We start from the raw sequence: 20,070 nt of genomic DNA, 5'->3' as shown, positions 1-20,070 counted from the left end.
AAGTGTTTCTTATGCAAAAAAACTTTTTTATATACATCTATCAAATATTGTACAAAAATATATTCATTTTGCCAAAAAACAAAAACAAGAAAAGGTTAAAATGATAAATTTTGTTATGTATTTTTTACAGCAATAAAGAAAAAGCCCCATAAACAGAGAGAGAGAGAGTGTGTGTGTGTGAGAGAGAGAGCGAGAGAGAGAGAGAGGGAGAGAGAGAAGGGAGGCGGGAAGACGCCTGGGGCTCCAGGGGACCAGCAGCCAGGGAGAAAGGCTCCCGGCGCCCGGGGCTGGGCTTGCGGAGGAGCTCGTGGCGCCCCTGGCACTGCCTCTCCGGATGGGCCGCCACTTTCCCACGGAGCACAGCGACCGCTGCCCGCACGGCGAGCACCCCTGGGAAAGCAGAGTGTGTGGTGTGTGCAGGGGGGACCCGGCCAGCCTGCAGGCCAGGCCGGTTGTCAGAGCCTGTGCCCCTGCCCTGTCGTTGAGGGGCGAGGACGGAGGCGCGGGGAGGCAAGCAGCCTGCAGGGGCTGGCCAGGCTCCTGAGCCCCATAAATCAGTCCTCTTTACCCCGCGCAGCCCCTTTAGAAGGGGCACTGACCTTCCCCCCAGACCCCTGACTTTGAAGGGAGGGCAGGAAGGAAGGGAGGGCCCACATGAACTGGATCGTAAACGTTGGCAACAGGGTCACAGACGGGCTAGGCTGCCCAACGTGTTTAATGGCAGAGACTTCAAAGTACCCGGCCATCTGAGGAAGGAAGGTGTGTTGTAAGACCATCAGGCTACGCGGAACAAGCAGCTTGAGCACATGGCGCAAGGTGCCGCCATGTGGAATTTGAAAACCGCACTTATCTGAGCCCCTGCGGGAACATTCTCTGGAAACTGAGACACTGGGCAGACGAGGGGAGGGGGGCGGGGGGGGGCGCGGGGGGGGGAGAGCCAAGCGGCCTGGCGCCGAGGGGGGCGGGGCGGGAGCCAGGAAGGGCCCACTCACCGCGATGCACTGCCGCATGATGCAGCTCTGCTTCATCCGCCCGGGGCCCCCGAACTTCTTCATGTCCTTGCAGAAGTGGCACTCTCCGCACTCGGTCCGCAGGCAGGCCTCGCACTTGCGGCATCGCGTCCGGCGCCGGCGAGCTCCCGCCGTGGTCCGGTTGGCGGCCAACTTCACCGCGGAGGCGGGGCCCAGCTTCACCTTGGGCCGCCCTATGGCCCGGTTCTGCGGGAGAACACACGGGGCTGTGAGACACGGGGCTGCAGGGCGGGCCAGGCCCTGGCGGACAGCGTCCCAGGTTGACGTGTCCATAAGATGGGCCGACCCCGGGAACTCAGAACGGGACCAAATGAGAGCCAGGCCTTTAGGGTGGGCCCAACAGACTGGCACCGTCATGGCAGGGCGAAACCTGGACTCTGGTGCAAAGGGGTCCTGAGTGAAGACAGGGGGGAAGATGGCCACGTGACCGCGGCGATGCCTCTACAAGCCAAGGAATGCGGGTTATCGCCAGAAGGTGGAAGAGGCGCAGAAGGAAGGAGCCTCCCTGGGAGCCTTCAGGGCAAGCAGCCCTGTCCACACCTTGATTTCAGACTTCTCGTCTCTGGGCCTGCCAGGGAATGGCGAGTTTTTGTTGCTTTGAGCCCCCCCCCCACCTCCCCCTGGCCCTCAGCACTTTATGGTGCATCCTCAGGCAGCCCCAGGAGCCTGGGGGGCAGGGGACACCCCAGTTTCCCACCATAACATGCCCTGGCTCAACACCCTCCTGTGGCCCCCACCTCAGGCTCGGCCCTGTGACTTGGGCTTCCCCAGAGGCCACACGGGGCCACACGGCAGCCTCCATTCCCTGTGGCAGGGACACGTTCAGGCTCCACCTGGCTGACGCCTGCTCTGCAGGCCCCAGTCCACGCAGTGCTTTCTTCTTCAGCGCCCCACCCCCCACCTTGCACTGGGCTTGGCGCCTCCTGCGGGCCCCTCACGGAGCCTAACTGTCCTTTCGGAGGTGTCCCTTTGACACAAGGAGCTCCGCAAGGCACTTATCAAGGGCGTCTTGTCACCGCTGTCCCTCAGAAAGACAACAGGCAAGCAGGACGTGCTCAACAAACCAAACGCACCCCAGGGGGCTGAGGCCGTAAGCCTGAGGAACCTCGATGCCTGAGACCTTCTCGAAATGGGCTCCAAATCCTTCCCACGCCACAACCCAGGAGGAAGCAGAGACTGACAGCTAAACAGGGAATGAGGCAGCCACATGTCCTGCTGAGGTCCCTGCATCCAGGCCACCAGCCCCGGGGCCTCCCGAAACAAGGCTGGGCAGCGAGCTCCCCGCGGAGGGCACCCTGCCGGGCCTGTCCACCTTGGGTCAGACAGGGCAGGACACGGGGGTGTGTGTCCCATGTGAAACCCCTTCCTGAGGAGCACGGGTTCGCTGGAAAACAGGTCATCCCTCCATCAAGGGAGACTGTGACTCAACCCAAAACTATCCGATCTAGACGGCAGGTAACGCTCACAGCCCCTTCTCAGCCAACTCAACAAGCTTCAGTCCCGCCCTGCCTTTCCGTTTCACCTGCTGGTCGCACCCGGATCCCGAAACAAAATCCCACCCTCTCGTTCTGCTGTCCGCGCCCCCCCACCCCCCACCCCCCACCCCCGTCCCAGAATCGTAGCACAGCCACATCAGAAGCAGAAACAGTCCACCGGGCTCCGTGAAGAAAGCCTCACCGCACCCGTTTCCTCCTGCTGTGGCCCACCTCCCGTCTCCCGACCCGCCGCACCTCTTCGTGCTGACACCCGTAGGGATCCTGGTTTCCCATTTCTCCCCCTGGCGGCCTGCAGGCTTCAGGAGGACGGCAGGGCCTGCGGGCGCTGCGGTCTCGGTCCGAGTCCAGCTCCGCTCGCTCTGAGCTCCGCGGGCGAAAGGCGGGCACTCCACACGGCTCTGCTGGCGCCTCCGTCCTGACCGCCCCCAAAGTCCCGCCAGGCTCAGTCCCGCCCACCCCCCTTCCGGGCAGCCACTCACTGGCCTACACACCCGCTAGCTGCCCCGAGGCGGGGGCAGCCCCGGCACCAGCTACTCCCCCTTCCAGCAGGAAGGGTCCTGGCGACCTCCTGGCGCTGCAGCCCTTACACAACACCCACGGAGGGCCCGCGGCGCCCGGAGTCATACCCGCCGCAGCGATAGTAGCGATAACGCCGACGCCAACCGGGGCCTCCACATTCCGCGCATCGGTTCAGGCCCAGCCTCCATGCCCGAGGAGCAGTTTAAAAAAAAAAAAAAAAAATTTTTTTTTTTAAGCTCAGTTTTCAGAGCCTTTGGATTTGAGAACGGCATGTAAGGGCCCCTGGACCTGAAAACGGAGCAATGACAAGGACGGTGACAGCAGGGAAGGTGGCTATCTGCTGAGCGTGCACTATTGTGCTCCCATTCCACAAACGATGTTACCTAATTCTCCCAGTAATAACCCAATGAGATGCTGTTTTACAGTTTAAGGAACTGAGGGTGGAGGTTAAGTGACTCCCTAAGGTCATGGAGCCAGTAGGGGACGTGTACCCCTCCAGCCATGCCCCAAACACTAGAGATTACAGCGCATGTGCAGGTGAAGCGGGGACCCCTGAGTCCACACGCCCTGGGGGGGTGGGCGGAGTTCACAGCTAGTGCCCCGCATAGGAGAGGCGTCAGCAGGAGGTGAAGAGAGGCCCACGGGCTTCCACAGAAGTGGAAACCAGAAAGGTTTCTCCCTCTTTTCCAGCTCAGAGTACATTCTGAGGCAGAGTTGTCGTCTCCTGTTAACAGAGACTCCCAATCGGCACAAACTGATCAACCGGGTGGGTGACTGAGAGTCTGGAGCCAAATACAGACACAGCAACCACCCTCCAGGGGGCACACCGGGGCGAAGGGCTCTGGTCTAACGACCAGCTGCTCTAGTGAAGAACTGAAAAGGAAAAGAAAAAACAAATCCCAGGCCTCCTAACAGGCCTCCCCGCTCCCACTCCGGAATGGCAGGTATAAACAGTCGTGGAGCTGGGCCTCTGGCCTCGCTGACCACGAAGACAGTGACTCTCGGAAGTAAAAAAAAAAAAAAAAAAAAAAAAAAAAGAGTAGGGCCAACCCAGCCAGAGTCACAAAGCTCCTACGTGCCTCCCCGTGCTTTCCAAAGCACATTCCTATCAGAAGCAACACTCTTCTAATCTGTGGAAAAAACAAGCCCGTCTGGATTTCAGTGGCAGTTGAGACATCCGGGAAAATGACAGAAAAAAGAGGTGTAAGGAGCCACTGTTCCCGAGGACTCTGATTCCGGCCCCCTCCAGCCAGCTGCCAAATCCAGCTGGAAAGGCCGCAGCTGCCCGCAGCCTCTCAGGCCTGCCTTCATCAGAGCTGGGCAGCAGCTGGCTCGTAGGAGTCAACTAACAACACCTGAGCCCTAATGGGCACGGCTCCGTGGGCTGGGCGGCATCCCACACACCCAAGGTCACCAGTTCGATTCCTGGTCAGGGGCCTCGGTGGCAGGCCAGGTCCCCACTTGGGGGTGGACAAGAGGCAACCGACTGATACTTCTCTCACACATCAATGTTTTTCTCTCCCTCCCCCTGTCTCTAAAGATAAATAACTAAAACCTTTAGAAGTAAATAGATAAATAAAGCTTATGAGAAGATTTGCTTATGCAGGTGTGAACGGTCTTACCATTTTAAAAAATAGTAACAAATAAATAAAATCTTAAAAAAAAAAACACCCTGACTGAGCAACACCTGAAATCGAGGACCCTAATAAAGACCACTGAGAAAATCGGCAGGTAAGAAAAGGCATCAGATGGTTTCTATGAAGGACGCGAACAAGCCTTTATTTTCCCGTGAAGCTTCAGACCTCATCTCTTCTGGGTGACACCTACAGGTTCACAAACCAAAACTAAATTCCACTCTCTCTTGCCCTTTCCTCTATTTGTTCAAGTAACCCAGGATGTCGCTTGGTTAATTTTAGCATGACATGTTCTTCTCAGCAAAAGGCAATGATGATATGATTACAGGAGGCGACTGATTGATGTCTCCCATCCGTGTTTCTCTCTTTCTCTCTTTCTTCCCTCCCTCCCTCTTTCCCTTCTTCTAAGATCAATAAACACATCCTTGGGTGAGGATTTAAAAAAATAATAATACAGGCAATGACGGGGTCTCCTGACTTCCACTTCCAAACCAGTCTTCACCACCGAGGGCCACCTGTTGACATTATCAGCCCAGGACCCATATCCTCAGCTTCATCTGGGTACCAAAATCTGAAGTTTACAGGCCTACGCACACAAATCTTAGTATTCCAACATCTTTTTTCCCATCAGCAACTCATAAGCATTGTCCTTAAAAGGAATACCAGTGAGGTAGTTCCTTCATCCATTTGTTCCACAAATACTAACTGAGCACCTCCTGTCAGATCCTGTTCTCTATAGTATCCACGAGCGGAACTTCTTCAATCCCTCCTCTCTCAAATCCTGGGGTTAAAATTACTTGGATTCACCTGAATTAATGAAAAGACATCCCATGTTCATGGATTGAAAGACAATACTGTTAAGAAGGCAATATGCCCCAAAGTGCTCTATTGGTTCAATTCAATCAAAATCCCAATGGTTTTTTTGTGGAAATTGACAAACTGATCCTAAAATTCATGTGGAAATGGAAGGAACCTGGAAGAGCCAAAACAATTTTGAAAATGAAGAACAAAATTAGAGCACTCACACTTCCTGACTTCAAAACTTACTACAAAGCTGTAGAAAACAAACCTGTGTGGTACTGGCATTAGAACAGACATAAAGACCAAAGGAGGAGAATTACAAGTCGGTGAATAAAGCCCCCCAATATTGATGACCAACTGATTTTGACAAAGGTGTCAAGGCAATTCAGTGGGAGAAAGAATGGCCTTTTCAACAAATGGATATTCACAAGCAAAAGAATAAAGGTGAATCCCTAGTTTACTCCATATACGAAAATGAAGTAAAAAAATGGATTGAAGACCTAAATATAAGAATTAAAACTGTAAAACACTTCGAAGGAAGCCTAAGGGTAAATCTTCATGGCCTTGAATGAGGCAAGAGTTTTGTGCATGACATCAAAAGCACAGGCAACAAAAGAAGAAAGGTAAGCTGGACTCGAAAAACCTATGTGCTTAAAAAGGGACTAGCAAATGCAAAACACTGCGGAAAAAGAAAATATTTGCAAATCACATATCTGGTAAGAAACTAGTATCTAGGATATATAATGAACTCTAACAGCTCAGCAACAACAAATATCCCAATTTTAAAATGGACCAAGGACTTAGATATTTCTCCAATACAGGTAAGTAGGCAAAATACACATGAAAAGATGCTGATCACTGCTAGTCAATAGAACCTGTGATGGGCACGTGAGACTCGTTCATTAACCCCCTCGCTCCCACACTCACCCACCAGCCCACCCAAGTGTTTTCTGGCTATGAACTGAGCACCAGAGTCAACGCCAGGTGCCAGAACGACGGAGATGAGTAAGAGCTGCTCCCCACTCTCAAGCGGAGGGGACTGCAACTGCACCCTCCCAAGGCAACAGAATGAAGAAATGTTAGCTTTTGACATTCTCCTAAGTAATTACTTTTTTCAACAATTGTATCAATTACCCATGAGGTGGGAATCATTGTTTCCATTTAGAAACGGGGAAACTGAGGCACAGCAGGGTTAAGCTAAGGGCACGGCGCTGGTAAACGAGAAGCCGAGGTATGAACCCCCGACGGTGGCTCAGTAGCCGGGACCCTGGAGTGCTGGCCCAGGAGAAACACCTCCTCTCCCTGAGGAGGGAGGCTGGGAAAAGTGCCCCAGACACAGGAGGTGGCGACTACAGAGAGTCTCAGAGGACGACCAGGATCTGCAGGCCCCGGGGAGGGGTGGGGTTAACGCATGGGTATTGCAGGCAGAAGGAAGAGTGAGAGAGAGATGTGAAACGACACGGCACGCCCCAGGAGCAGGCTGCCGTGACTGCTGGACACCAGCCCCGCGGCAGCAGAGCCCCGCCTGCCACAGGACAGAATGGTGGCCCCTAGGAGAGCAGTTAAAGCACTTGACATGCAGGAGCAGCGCAGGTGGTGTTATGGCGACAACATGAGGAGTACTTGCTGGGCGGTGGGCAAGTTGAAAGGCAGGAGGTGAGTCGAGGATACTACAGGAGCCTGGCCGAAGACTACGAAGGCGTGAATAAGAGCCATGGAAGGGATGAGAGGAGGGGATGACTCAGGAGATATTTTAGAAGCCGACCCAGTGTCAGAAGACCCGGGAGGCTGCGTGAGTACGGGGCAAGCAAGCAGCAAGAGGCCTCAAAAACTTGGACGTTCCTGGCTTGAGCAACAGGAGAACCAAAGGGCTTAAGAAGACAAAACAATGGCTCTGCCGGGGAATGTGAGGAGCCCACAGGACATCCAAGGAAGGTGGCCAGCAGGAAGGAGGGCCTGCCGCCGAGATACACAGCTGGGAATCAGCATCACATAGCACTAAACTAGTAAGCCCATAAGACTGTCCTGGTTGGAGGGGCGAGTAAGAAGAGGGTCCTGGACAGTGGTTTCAAGACTAAGAACATCCATGGCTGGGTGGTGCAGAGTGACCTGCCGAGGACCGGTCAGAAAGGCAGGAGAAAGAGCAGGAGGTGCGGCATCAGCGAGCCAGGAAATGTTTCAAGAGAGCTGGCTAGAGTTTCAACTGTCAAGGGGAGAAAGTGAGAAAAAGAGTAAAACCTTGGTAGATGTTTTCACAATTAAGAGTTTCCTACTGAATTATCCCCAACCACAGCACACTGACACTTAGCCCCGCAAGGGGCAGCCACAGGCCCCCCGGAACAGTGGAATGCCTTTGTCATGCTACTGCGGCATTCTGCCACGGGACAGATTTCTGCCAATGTTATAGCTGCGCCCAAATCTTCCAGCATAATAGGCATCCCGGGAAAAGCTGCATTTCAGCAGCGCCACGGGCCCCGGAACACACACCTGTGGACTGCAGAAAGGCTTCAGCGTGTTTACATGCTGACAGTAAGGAGCAAGGCGGGGGAGAAAAAATGGGAGTAGAACCCAGGGTTTCTGGAGAGTTTGAGGAAAGCTAAGGACTTTCCCCCCAGGAAAACGCTCATAACACACATTCTCAAAACTTTTGCATATAATTTCAGGAAGAGCCAACCACCGCTTGTCTTAAAATGTTGCTATTTATAAAGCCATAATGAATAACACAGTGATTAGGCCCACGTAAGTTTCTGGAATATTTCCTTCTGCATAACTTCCTATTTTTTGTTATTGTAAACAAACAATAAACATTTTTATTTAAAGAAAAAGGAATACAAGTATTTTCACTTCAGGGGTTAAAAAAAAAAAACCCACCACCCAAGATGGAACAAGAATTCTTCTCATGAACAAGCCCTCCTATAAGGGGCATCTCCTTAAACCGAGAAGCAAGAGCTGAAGAGTTTCCACACACATCCTGCACTGGGGAAGCCAGTGAGGCCCAGCCAGGGGCAACGCGCCGCCAGGGTAAGACTGCACAGAGCCCGGGCAGGGTCTCCTCCCACCTCTGTCACCCCCTGCTCCCGGGACCAAGGGAAACCCAGGGAAACCCAGGCTGCTGTGGGGGACAGGGGATGGGGGGCAGGCGGCGGGCAGCGGGCAGGCCGGCCCAGCAGCACAGGCCCAAGGAGGCCCGATGGCGCCCAGGACTGGACACTAGCCTCAGGTAGGGATGAGAGACGCTCAAACTTGTTTGGTGCCGCAGGCAAAACGCTGAAGGTTGGGGGGACTGGGCACAGCTACAGGGAGGGAAGGGGCAACTGCAGCTTCCCAGCAGCACCTCCACAGGTGGCTTCCTGCAGCAGGTGGGCAGCTACACCTGCAGGCCCTCCTGCCAGGTCGCCCACGCGCCCCACGGAGGGCCTCTCCTGAGGTGCAGGCCTTCTCTGGTGGGGGCGGGGGGGCGGGGGGGCGGTGGGAGGCAGGGGAGCCAGGCCTCTGCAGCCTGCTCTCTCTGGAGACTCACTTAGAGTGAGGTGAACAGCCTGTGAACTGGAGACTCCGGCTTTCATGTGGAAATGACTGCCTTTGAGGTGCTTAGAGGACGCTGCTCTTCCACTCAGGCTCGAGAAACCCCAGGACTGAAAAATACTGGTGCAGACGGCCCGTGGTAGCAAACCCCAGCCCTGAGCGTTCCTACTGCCGATCACCTTAGCTGACAGCCATCATCTATGTCGGGACCGAGGGAAAAACCTGCGGCCCAATGGCCTGGCTTACGGGCCATCTCCCTCCGTGCACCTGAACGGAAGGAATCATCTTCAAGTGAACATCGTAACCTCTGAACCTCTGTGGCTGACAACTCCAAGTGCCACACGTGGCTGGCTGGCTGGCTGGCTGAGGCCGCGCGGGGGAGGCAAACAAAATCTGACTACAGGGAGTACAGGTCCTCTCTTGATGGACGGCTCTCTCAGGAGTGGCAGGACCTGAAAACGTGTTTTTAAGCCCAGAGACATACTAAGTCTCGTCTCATGCAGTGTCAGATTGTATCTACCACAGTCCACGGGTGTGGCCAAGTTAAAAAACCAAAAACAAAACAAGTAACAGGAACCTCCGTCCTGAAACACTAAAGTGCAGTGCCCTGCATGGATGTCTTATGAATGACGAGATGCCACAGAACCGGTAGGTTGCGAGCAGTCTAGGCAGACCCACACCAAACTGAAATTTCAAACCAAGAGTTGAGGTGTGAACTAAGTGGCGAGAATTCGAGAGCCATTCACAGACTGCGCGACTGACTTGACAAAAGTTCCCAGCCCCCAAACCACTTGGGTTGTCTCCGGGTTAATCCAATCCATTCAGACCGGTGAGATTCAGGAACATCCTACAAGGGACACGTGCCTGAAAAATGTCCAGCAAAACTGAGAAAACAACGCAATTTAACTTCATCTCTGTTAAACAAACCCACTTACCAACACGTGTGATAGGATTTAAATACAACACACACAGTACTTCCTCAATCGCGCCTAATGGAACGGAAAAAGCCTAGGCCTGAACATCCCCAAACATCTTTATCCCACCCAGGATTATAAGTAAGCATCTTACTCACCTAGCCCCATGCCCACATGACAACCCAACCACCCAATGCTTAATTCCTTGGACGAGGCTACCTCGCCTGCGTCCTGTTTCAAATACTCGACAGATTATACTTCGTAAAACCACCACTTTCTTCCCCGCTTCCTAAACGCGAAACCTTCCCGTAGTAAATTCACGCCGTAAACACACCCAGGGCTTTGTTTTATACACAGATTTCTCCCCCTGCTCCCAAGAGAGGTTGCTTTCCCTTCTAAACCCAACCGAGGCCAAATACTGCCATCTGGGGTCACGGCTTCCTCTGCCGCGGAGCGCACTCGCCGGTTCCGGATTCCCCGCGCCGACCGCGGCTCGCACCCCTTCCTGTCTCCGTCTGCCCACGGCAGGCGGCGGGCGCGCGGCGCCCAGACAAAAGCTCGGGCCGTCGGGCCCACGGCCCCGGGCCGCACACCCTTCGGGCCGCGGCGTCCTCCAGCCTAAAGGCCGACGGTCCCGGTGCAACTTTGCAAACGTAAAGGAGGGAGGCGCCGGCGCCCGCAGGTCCGGGTGCGCCCGGGGCGGCCGGCACGCGCGTGGGCCGCGGGCGAGGGCGCGAGGGGAGGGCGAGGCGCGCCCCGGCCGAACGCGCGCCGGCGCCCGCAACTTGCCCGCCGGCCCTGGCTGGCGCCCGGCAGGGCCCGCCCGACGGCGAGGCCCACATTGTCCCCGAGGCACGGCCGGCCACCCTAGCGCACAGCCGCTTGCACACGCCCCCTGCCCGGGCCGGCAGCCGGGCCCGGGGCGCCCGCCGGCCTGCCGCGCTCCTCTGTGCCCCGCTCGGGCCAGGCCCTGGCGGCACCACCATCGGCGGCTGCAAAACTTTCTCCTCATCGCGGCAGGGTGGCGTCGCGGCCGCCCTGGGCGCGTCAGTCGGTCGGTCGGGAGGTCGGGTGGCGGGTCCCTCCCTCAGCCCCACCCCGGGCCCCCGACCTGGTCCGGCTCCGATTCATAGTCGTCGTCCTCGGCGCTCACGGACATGGCCATGGCTCATGGTGGGCCCAGGCTCGCGCGCGCTGACATGGCTGGAGCGCCGCCGCCGCCGCCGCCCGCCCGGAGCAGGCTCGGCTCGCCCGGGCTCGGGCTCGGGCTCGGGCTCCGGCTGCCGCGAGGAGGGAGCCGCGCCGCGCGCCTCGCACGCCCGCGCGGGAGGGGGCGGGGAGGGGCCGGGGAGGGGAGGGCCGGGGCGCTCATGCATATGCATGAGGCGAGCCAGGAAGGGGCTGGCCCCCCGGGCCGGCGGGCCAATGGCGCGGCCGCGGCTCTCGGGCCGCACACAAAGGGAGCCCGGCCTGCGGTGACACGGGGGCGGACCCGCAGAGGGCGGCCCCTCACAGCAGGCGCGCGGGGACTGGGGCTGCGTGGGGGCGTGCCCCGTGCCCCGCCCGGCCCGCGCGCCGCGGGATACACATGGGTGGCTGGCTGCACGCCGCCGCCAATCTAACAGGAAATGCACGCCCGACCTGGGGTGGGGTCTTTTGTGTGGTCCTGCGGGGTGTCTCGTGGGAGCCCCGGGGCGCACGGGCCACGGGGTGCAACCCTGTACAAGACGCCAGGCACGGGTCCCTGTGCCCCCGAAGACAGGCACCCGGGCTCCTGGGATTGCACAAGCTCTGGGACCACGACCTGATGTCCGCGAACCTGAGAATCCCGTGCCCAGCGCATGCAGGCCCGTTGGCCTGGAAACGGTCTAGGGGCCCAGTTCTCCCAGATCGGGGCACTTGGGTTTGGCCGGTCCCGTGACGCTACCCTCTCTGTCCTCAGGTTTGCCTTTCCAGGTCCAGAGGGAATTGGCACTGAACGTGGGGTGGTGCAGATGGGAGTTCAGGTTGAGCGCCAGCCGTGGAGGCTGCCAGAGAGAAGCCCAAAATGCACTGCCCCAGGCGGGCGCCCCCAGTTCTCGGAAGCTGGCAATTCCCCGGGGCTGGTCCAGGAGGTGTGGGTTTCTAAATTCTTAAACTGTAAAGATTCCTAGTGCTTACTCCAAAAGCAGCCCACTCCTGCAGAAAATTGTTACTGTAAACCCAGATTGAGACTGACTGTAAAAAAAAAAAAAAAAAAAAAGGTCTACTGGGGCACTTACCCCAGCGGCCCTTACTCGGAAGGGGGAGCTCCGACCATTAGCTATGGTGGACAATGCTCTGGCCAACAGCACCACCAGAGCTCCACTCCAGCTGAGCAAAAAGATTCAGCCCAGCAAGCTGGCACAGTCGTCACTTAACTAGGACTGCCCACCGTGACACTAAACGTGTATACCTGGTTCCTGCTCAGGGTCTTCATTTGTAAAATGAGGAGGTCTGCCCAATGGGAGGAATGGGGGACCTTCTGCTAAGAGACCAGAGGCTTTCCCAAGAAAAAGCCCACTAGCTGTGGAATCTGGTGATCGACTCTGCAATGTCATCCAACTGTTTGTTATTCACACGCAGGCCGCTGGCCCCAAAATCCACTGTGAGAACAGAAGGGACCCACAGGCAGGCCATAGCCTGGTCTTTCAAGGAAGGCAGAATGTGTGGCAGAGAGCTTGTAAATAAAACTCAGGAGGCTTCCAGCAGGGAGTCAGCAGGACTGAGTAAACAGGGACGGCAGTGTTACTGAGTGGGTTTTAAAGTTTGTCTGAAATGCATACACCCACTGGCACTATGGCGGGGGGGGGGGGGGGGGGAATCCCAGCAGACTTGCTACTTACTGAAACCTGTCTGTTCTGTGTATCTTATATTTTTCACAATCCACTCAAGGTTAACAGCAAAAACAAGCAAAAGAATAACCCCACATACACCTCACTGTACCCACAATGGTCTTTTAAAAACTACCTTGTCTGGACTGAAGTCTCAATCAGATGCTGCCTTGGGGACACACTACCCAGTAGGAAGCCCCTTAAAGAAAGGGGAGGGGACTGATAAATTGCTAATCATGCTTCCATGTCATTGTAACTGGTCAAAAATACAAGGGTAGAGAGAAACCCAAATAACACCACCTCAACCAGGACTAATGTGGTCGTTCCTCTCTAAATGCTAAGGAGCTCCAGCGAGCCACTATCCTAACACCTCTAAATAAATTCCTCTTCTGACATTTGCAAAGAGCTTCTTACTCCTCTAGTCCCTCAATTGTTTCCTTTAGCTAAATGGTACACACAATTATCCAACATTTGTTTTGTATGAATAGTGCCCTGGACTCTATATAAAATGCATTACGCCAGCCCATGCCCAGTTAAATTGCCACCTTAAAATTCAGCATTTACATCGTGACTTAGGTTCATTTTTTCTCCTTGGGGATCTCATCTTGCAGTGACCCTAAGAACCGAACACTCTCCTGGCTCCACTAGCCTAAGGTTACATTCTCGGAAAGTGCCCTCCGAAGCCGATGCCACCCAGGCAGCTGGCAAATGCCCTGAGAAGGAGGATCCTGAAACTTCACCAAGTGGTGAGAAAAGAAAAACAGACGGATGCCAAATCCGCTTGGGTTATGTCATCCTCTCCCCCACTTTCTCTCTGAATGTCATTTAAGTTTCTGATCTGCCTATCAGATCATGACCCCTTTCCGCCCAGAGACTTTGCCCAGACCTAGCCACCTAAGGGCGCTGCGGGCTGACCCAGGGTGGGCACAGGCAGGGAGCTGAGGAAACAGGTGGTGGGGAACCCGTGCTCTCCATTCCCACTTCCAGGAACAAGAGAGAAAAAGGACAGGCACACCGGGCACGCGGCCCCTGGACTCTGGGCTCCCCAGGGCGAGGGCGTCTCCTGCATGTGGCCCCTTCCCTTGCACCCATGTCACAAACAGCATGGCTACTGCTTGCTTACTAGAGGGGTAGGGCAGGAAAAGCGAATGGATTCTGTGCCCAGACCAGTAAGGGGCTGGCACTCTCCTGAACCAAGGGGCAGCATTTGTCAGCCTGCCCCTAAGAAGGGAACAGAAATGACAGAGCAGGCATGCGAGGAGTCGCTTCTTAACACAAGCAATAATTTATGTGTAACAAGCAGTAGAGAATGCATGCCTCGGTTATTTTACTAGGGTTTCACCATTTTTAAAAAAGTGTATCGTTGAATTTATTTCACCATTGGTCTTTCTGTTCTTCAACAGGTTTTCCCCTTTCATGGCAAGAGGAGGTCTTCTGGGGAGTTATTTTTCTAATACAATGTAAATAGGAAGGATTTTTGCATAGTGTCACACAAGCAACTTGAGACCAACGCCTGGGCTGCCTGGAGGACACCAGGGTTCAGCGGGGGCCCCAGAGAAAGGGCTACAGTGATTTCTGTTAAGGAAATTGCTAATGTTACTTAGTTACTTTTTATTCTCCCCATGGAGAGCGATTCCACAAGCATTTAAAAACCTAGTATATTTGTCATACAGGCCTTTTAAACAGACAGACTTCTGTTAAATGGGGTACCTCTCCAAAAAATGTCTTCCTCCATTACCAAAATCAACCAGTAACTATTCACGTTCACTGGAAGACTGTGACCGTGCACAGGGCTGTTAAAGAATTAACTAGTTTAACAGGTGAACAGCACTGATCTGAGATACGTTTTCCCACCATCCACCCCATTTCCAAGTCATTTACTGACCGTAGAAAGGTATTCCCTTCTCTATTGACTTCCCCACAAAAATCCAGGCGAAGGCTGAGGGCTCCGACAATTCGGATGAAACAAATGGGTTCATCTCACAAACCGCCCTCCCCACCAGCTCTGACAAGTTTAAGGAGCTAAAAATGCAAAAACTGCTAGCATAATTCCAGCCTACAACCAGGACGTTTTAAATTGAAAAACGTTCTCATAACAAGGCCGAGTCTCCCCGCAGACACCCGCCCTTTGGGTCCGCAGCACCAGAGCGCCTGTCACGTCTGCCCCAATATCCCCGCAAGAAAGATCTTGGGGAAATAGGATATTAAGAAAATGTTCTGTGTTTTTTTAAAAATAGCCATCCTAACGGGTGTTACTTCTTCTTAACTCACTTTATTTTTTGGTGCTGATGTCTTATTAAGGAAATTACAGACATCATGACAATGCCACCCCTAAATGCTTACGTTTGTTTCTCTGAAAAAGAAGAGTATTTTCCACTTAGCCAGAATATGTTCTTAAACTCGAAAGATTACGCAAATGGGAAGATAAATCAGATAGTAAAGAACTAAAATTATGACCCTGACTGGTACGGCTCAGTGGGTTGGGCATCGTCCTGCAAAGCAAAAGGTCACTGGTTTGATTCCCAGCCAGGGCACATGCCTGGGTGATGGGTTCAGTCCCCCGTCCGGGCTGTACAAGAGGCAACCGACTGATGTTTGTCTCACATCGATGTTCCTCTCCCTCTCTCCCCCTCTCTCTAAAAATAAATAAATCTCTTTTTTTTTTAAGGCACTAAAATGATGTTCACTGCTGATAGCAGCTATGTTCGCAATGGCCAAAATGTGAAAACCACCCAAATCCTATCCAATGATGATAAATGGGTAAACAACACGTAGTCTTTCTATCCAATGGAATATTATTCAGCCACAAAAAGGAATGAAGGGCTGACACATATGCTACAACGTGCATAAACCTTGAAAACATGATCCTTAGTTCAAGACACCAGACACAAAAGGCCACATATTATATGATTTCATACACAGGGGCAGGCAAAAGTAGGTTTACAGTTGTTCGTATGGAAAAAGACCTGCAGGTTATGATTATTTATACATACTTATTTACACATTACATTATTTACTCATTCTGCGTTTTGCATACTCACAACTGTAAAATGACTTTTGCCCACCCCTGTATATGAAATGTGCAAATCAGGTAAATCCTTAGAGACAGAAAATAGACAGGTAGTTGCCAGGGGCTGAACCGGGGGGCAGGGGGGTGTTTGGCAGGGGCTGAGGACTGACTGCTAATGGGTACAGGGTTTCTATTTGGAGTGGTGAAATTATCTTGGAATTTAGACAGAAGCAGCGGTTGCACAACATCGTGAATGTACTAAATGCCACTGAATTGTTCACTTTAAAATGGTTATTTTTATGTTATGTGAATTTTACCTAAATGAAATACTGTGTGTGTGTGTGTGTGTGTGTGTGTGTGTGTGTGTCATTATTCAATAGTGCTCTTAGTTCCTATCCCTAAAAGGTAACACAGTTGGGAAAGCTGGCCCTAAACCCTGAGGCGTGTTGAAACTAATCAAACCAAGGAGAGCACTGAACCAACTTTTCAGTGAGCTGCTAACAGTCCCTGTGGACTCTGACAAAGCTGGAACGCCTTTCACTCAGGGATGCAGGTCTCTTGAGAACGCAACCGCTCACAGGTGGGTGTGGCTGGGAGGAGGAGGGGCGAACACAGACACTCACACCCACAGCCATGCCTCTCTCCATTCACCAGTCTTGCTGTTCTTTTAAAATGGCTTATCTCCAGCAGGCCAATTTGCCTTTGAAATCCCCCTGGATCTATGGAAATCCATGAGTTTATCATGACACTCAAAATAGAAAAAAACCTGACAAAACTCGTCTGTCACCCCTGGAAGCTGCCACGAAACAGACTCCTTTGTGAAAATTGGTCTTTTTTTCTTGGAAAATTGGCTTTTAAAGAGGAAGAAGAAGTAGGCATGCTGTCCTTTCAGGAGGAAATGTATGGACGAAGAGAAAGCTCAGGGAAAGAAGTGAAGTGAGCTCACGTGAGAGAGTTGATGTGCTTTACTCTGCATCCTGACACAACTATCGATCCAGGAAAGAACGATCCACCGAAGTTGAAACTGTCAGTGGATGGTGGAGGGAAGCAAGGGGCCAAAGCCCCCCCTTCCACATTATTCTATGGAGGAAAGATGGACGAACGTAAATGAATAATGGGGGAAACATCAGACCGCAACCACCTTATTCACTATGATATTTAACTCCAATCTAACCAAGCCTTTAGATTTATTGTCTAGTTTAGAGAAATTACAAGAGAGAGGGGAAAAGCAAAATAACACAAGGAAGCAAACAGACATATGCATGGAGTACGACGTTCTGCATGTTCTGTCATCTCTACAAATCACCGTCCTAAGAAAGGTCTAGATATAAACAGGGAATTAAGAACAGACTCAATGTGTGCTCCTGGACTGGATCCCGGTTTGGGCAACACAGCTATAAAGGATGATCTGGGAAACCTGAGTATGACCAGGGTGACCAGGCATTAGATGATACTAAGGAATTATAAAAATTTTTAGGGGAAATAACATTATTTTGGCTTTGTAGAAAATATTCTTTTTCAGAGATGCAAGCATCAGCATTCTGGGGTAGAACTGCCATGTCTGTAATTTCCTAAACAATACTTCAGCCTAAAAAATGAGTTAAAAAGAAATAACAGCAATTAAGATGACTATTAAAAAAAAAAAACCCAGAAAATAACAAGTGTTGGCGAGGATGCGGAGAAATCGGAGCCCTTCTGCACCACAGGTGGGGAAATGGTGTTGCTGCCGCGGAAAACGGTACAGCAGTTCCTCCAAAGGTGAACACGCAATCACCATCTGATCCAGCAATTCCATTTCTGGGTACACACCCAAAACAACGGAGAGCAAGGGCTCGAAGATATGTTCATGCACCCACGTTCACAGCAGCATTATTTACAACAAAGATGGAAGCAAGCCAGGTGTCCACCAACTGATGACAGGAAACCCAAATGTGGACCATCACCCTTGCTGGGTGGCTCAGTTGGTCCGTGTGTCATCCTGTACACCAAGAGGCTGTGGGTTTGATTCCCAGTCAGGGTGCATACCTAAGGCTATAGGTTCAATCGCCGGTCAGGGCACATATATAGGAGACAACCAATTGGTGTTTCTCTCTCACGTCAATATTTATCTCTCTCCCCCCTTCCTCTCGCTCTAAAAAAATCAATGAAAACATATCCTTGGATGAGGACTTAAAAAAACGGTGTATGTGGTCCATCCATACAGTGGAATATAATTCTTCCTTTTATAATATAAAAAGGAAGAAAATTCTGACACACGCTACAGCATGGATAAACCTCGAAGACGTGATGCTACGTGAAATGAGCCAGACACGAACAATTAAATACTGTGTGATTTCACTTATTCAAGGTGCTGAGAGTAGTGAAAGGAACAGGGACAGGGAGCAGAGTGGGGGTGTCACTGGGGCTAGGGAAGAGGTGACGGGTCAGGGAGTCACGGTTGCATGGGGTTTCGATGAAGTTCTGGAGATGGATGGTGGTGACGGTTGTACAACAAGGGGAACAACACACTTAATGCCACTAAATTGTACACCTAAAAGTGGTTAAAATAGGCAAGTTTACATTGTGTGTATTTTTCTACCATTTAAAAAAGTGATAAAAATAAATAAAGAGAAGTAAGACCCTTGCCCAGAGGAACTAATCAACTGGAAACACCCAAACTAACAAACCCCCCCCAGTGGCCTATGCCCGGTCCCCTCCCATCGTCGGGGACGGAGAGAGAAATGAATCTCAACAGCACCCTCAAAATCATTTTTATAAGTGAGATGATCTCTGAACTCTTGCCAAGCGCTTTGCTTACTCACATTCATTAGTGGAGGAGGTCAGTGGGTTAGAGCAAGTTCTACTATGGGTTCCACTCCCAACCTTTTTTTTTTATTTTATTTTTCAATTTCAGTTTACATTCAATCGCTCCTCAGCCTTTAGGCTAAGATCAAGTGCAATTACAGTTTACAGTCAATATTATTTTATATTAGTTTCAGGTGTACACAGCTACTTCCTTTGTCTCAATACATACACGCCCTCCCCACCTGTGCAGCAGAAAGCAAAATGAAACAATGTCAACATTCACCCCACCACGCTTTTGTCTCTCCGTCGCCTGCCTGTGGACACAGACTATCTGACACCACTTGGTAGGGCGCACATCCCTAACACAGCCAAATTACAGAGAAGGGGGAAGCAAGAACGTGACAACTTACTCCCAGTGTCAGTGATCAGGTGGCCTCCTTTAAAATGGGACAATATTCGATGACGTGACAAAAAGAAAAGTCTGAAGGACAGGCCATTGTTCCAGAAATATGACCATGATAATGGCCCGCGATCCCTCACAGCGCCTGCCTGGCTTTCTAATTACTCCATTAAAGAGAGGAACCCTCAACACCTCAATTGCTTTCCAAGAATTTGTCATTGGCATTATTAACACAGACAGCTGAGCAGGTTATAGACTAAGAAAGAAATCCGGGGCTGCAGACTTTAATTACAGGTTATTTCAGCTGAACACTGTCTTAAAGTTCCAATAAAGTGGTTGTACAATGACACAGGTGATAGCTGAAAAGTTCCAGGTGAGACAGGATCTTTCTAAGTCAGCGGATAAAGGAAGATGCCGAAATCTGAGGGACCAGGGGCCTGGGCCCTCATCTTTGGGCGTCTCTGGGCCACACTGGAAGGGGAAGACTTGCCGTTGGCCACACGTTAAATACACTGCAACATGTAATCACACACACACACACACACACACACACACAATCTCATAATGTTTTAACTAAATTTACGATTTTGTGTTGGGCCGCAGGTTGGACACCCCTGTGGCCCTTCTTAGGACTCTCCTAGTTAGTGCTCCTTCAACAGTTGGCTGGGACTGGGACACAGAAGATAACGTCAGGAGAGATCCTTATTCTCACGAAAGAGAGGACGCAGAGGCACATGGCGAGAAAACAGACTAAAAATAACTGAACCCAGCTTCATCTTCTGGATCATGCTCTGGGAAGACCTTGCTATCAAGCCCGTTCAGTCAGTCAGCATCTCCTGCTCCCTTGCTACCTGGGACCAACCATGCGTGACAGGATGCGGAAACAGAGAAGGAAAAAATCAATAGGCAAGCTCCGGTCTCAAGAAACCGGTGGAGGCTTAGGACAGATGTGAAGGAAAGGCCAGGGCAGAATGTGGACAGCCAGAGGGGACAGAGGTCGGGCAGCGCACCATCAGGGCCTCAGCAGGAAATCGATGGCACCCCAGGCCACAGAGGAGGGCTTAACAGACGCGCAACTACAGAGAGGCAGGGAGGGTCAGAGAC

At 52.3% G+C, this 20,070-nt stretch overlaps 1 protein-coding gene across 3 annotated transcripts in view; it reads right to left on the bottom strand.

Moving 5' to 3' along the window:
• The window catches only part of KDM2B (lysine demethylase 2B), a 99,426-nt gene that overhangs the window by 12,905 nt on the left and 66,451 nt on the right, over positions 1–20,070 (bottom strand). For all 3 annotated transcript variants that reach the window (XM_054594222.1, XM_054594221.1, XM_054594223.1), the window contains one exon: positions 993–1,217. In XM_054594222.1, coding sequence (XP_054450197.1) covers positions 993–1,217 — 225 coding nt within the window. The remainder of the gene's footprint in view (positions 1–992; positions 1,218–20,070) is intronic.

This window comes from Pteronotus mesoamericanus, unplaced genomic scaffold (assembly GCF_021234165.1).
Source record: "Pteronotus mesoamericanus isolate MK-2021 breed Mesoamerican mustached bat unplaced genomic scaffold, CSHL_Meso_final scaffold_507, whole genome shotgun sequence".
NCBI classification, from domain to species: domain Eukaryota; kingdom Metazoa; phylum Chordata; class Mammalia; order Chiroptera; family Mormoopidae; genus Pteronotus; species Pteronotus mesoamericanus.
Note: the sequence above shows the minus strand (reverse complement) of the source record. Positions and strands in the feature narration are given on the sequence as shown.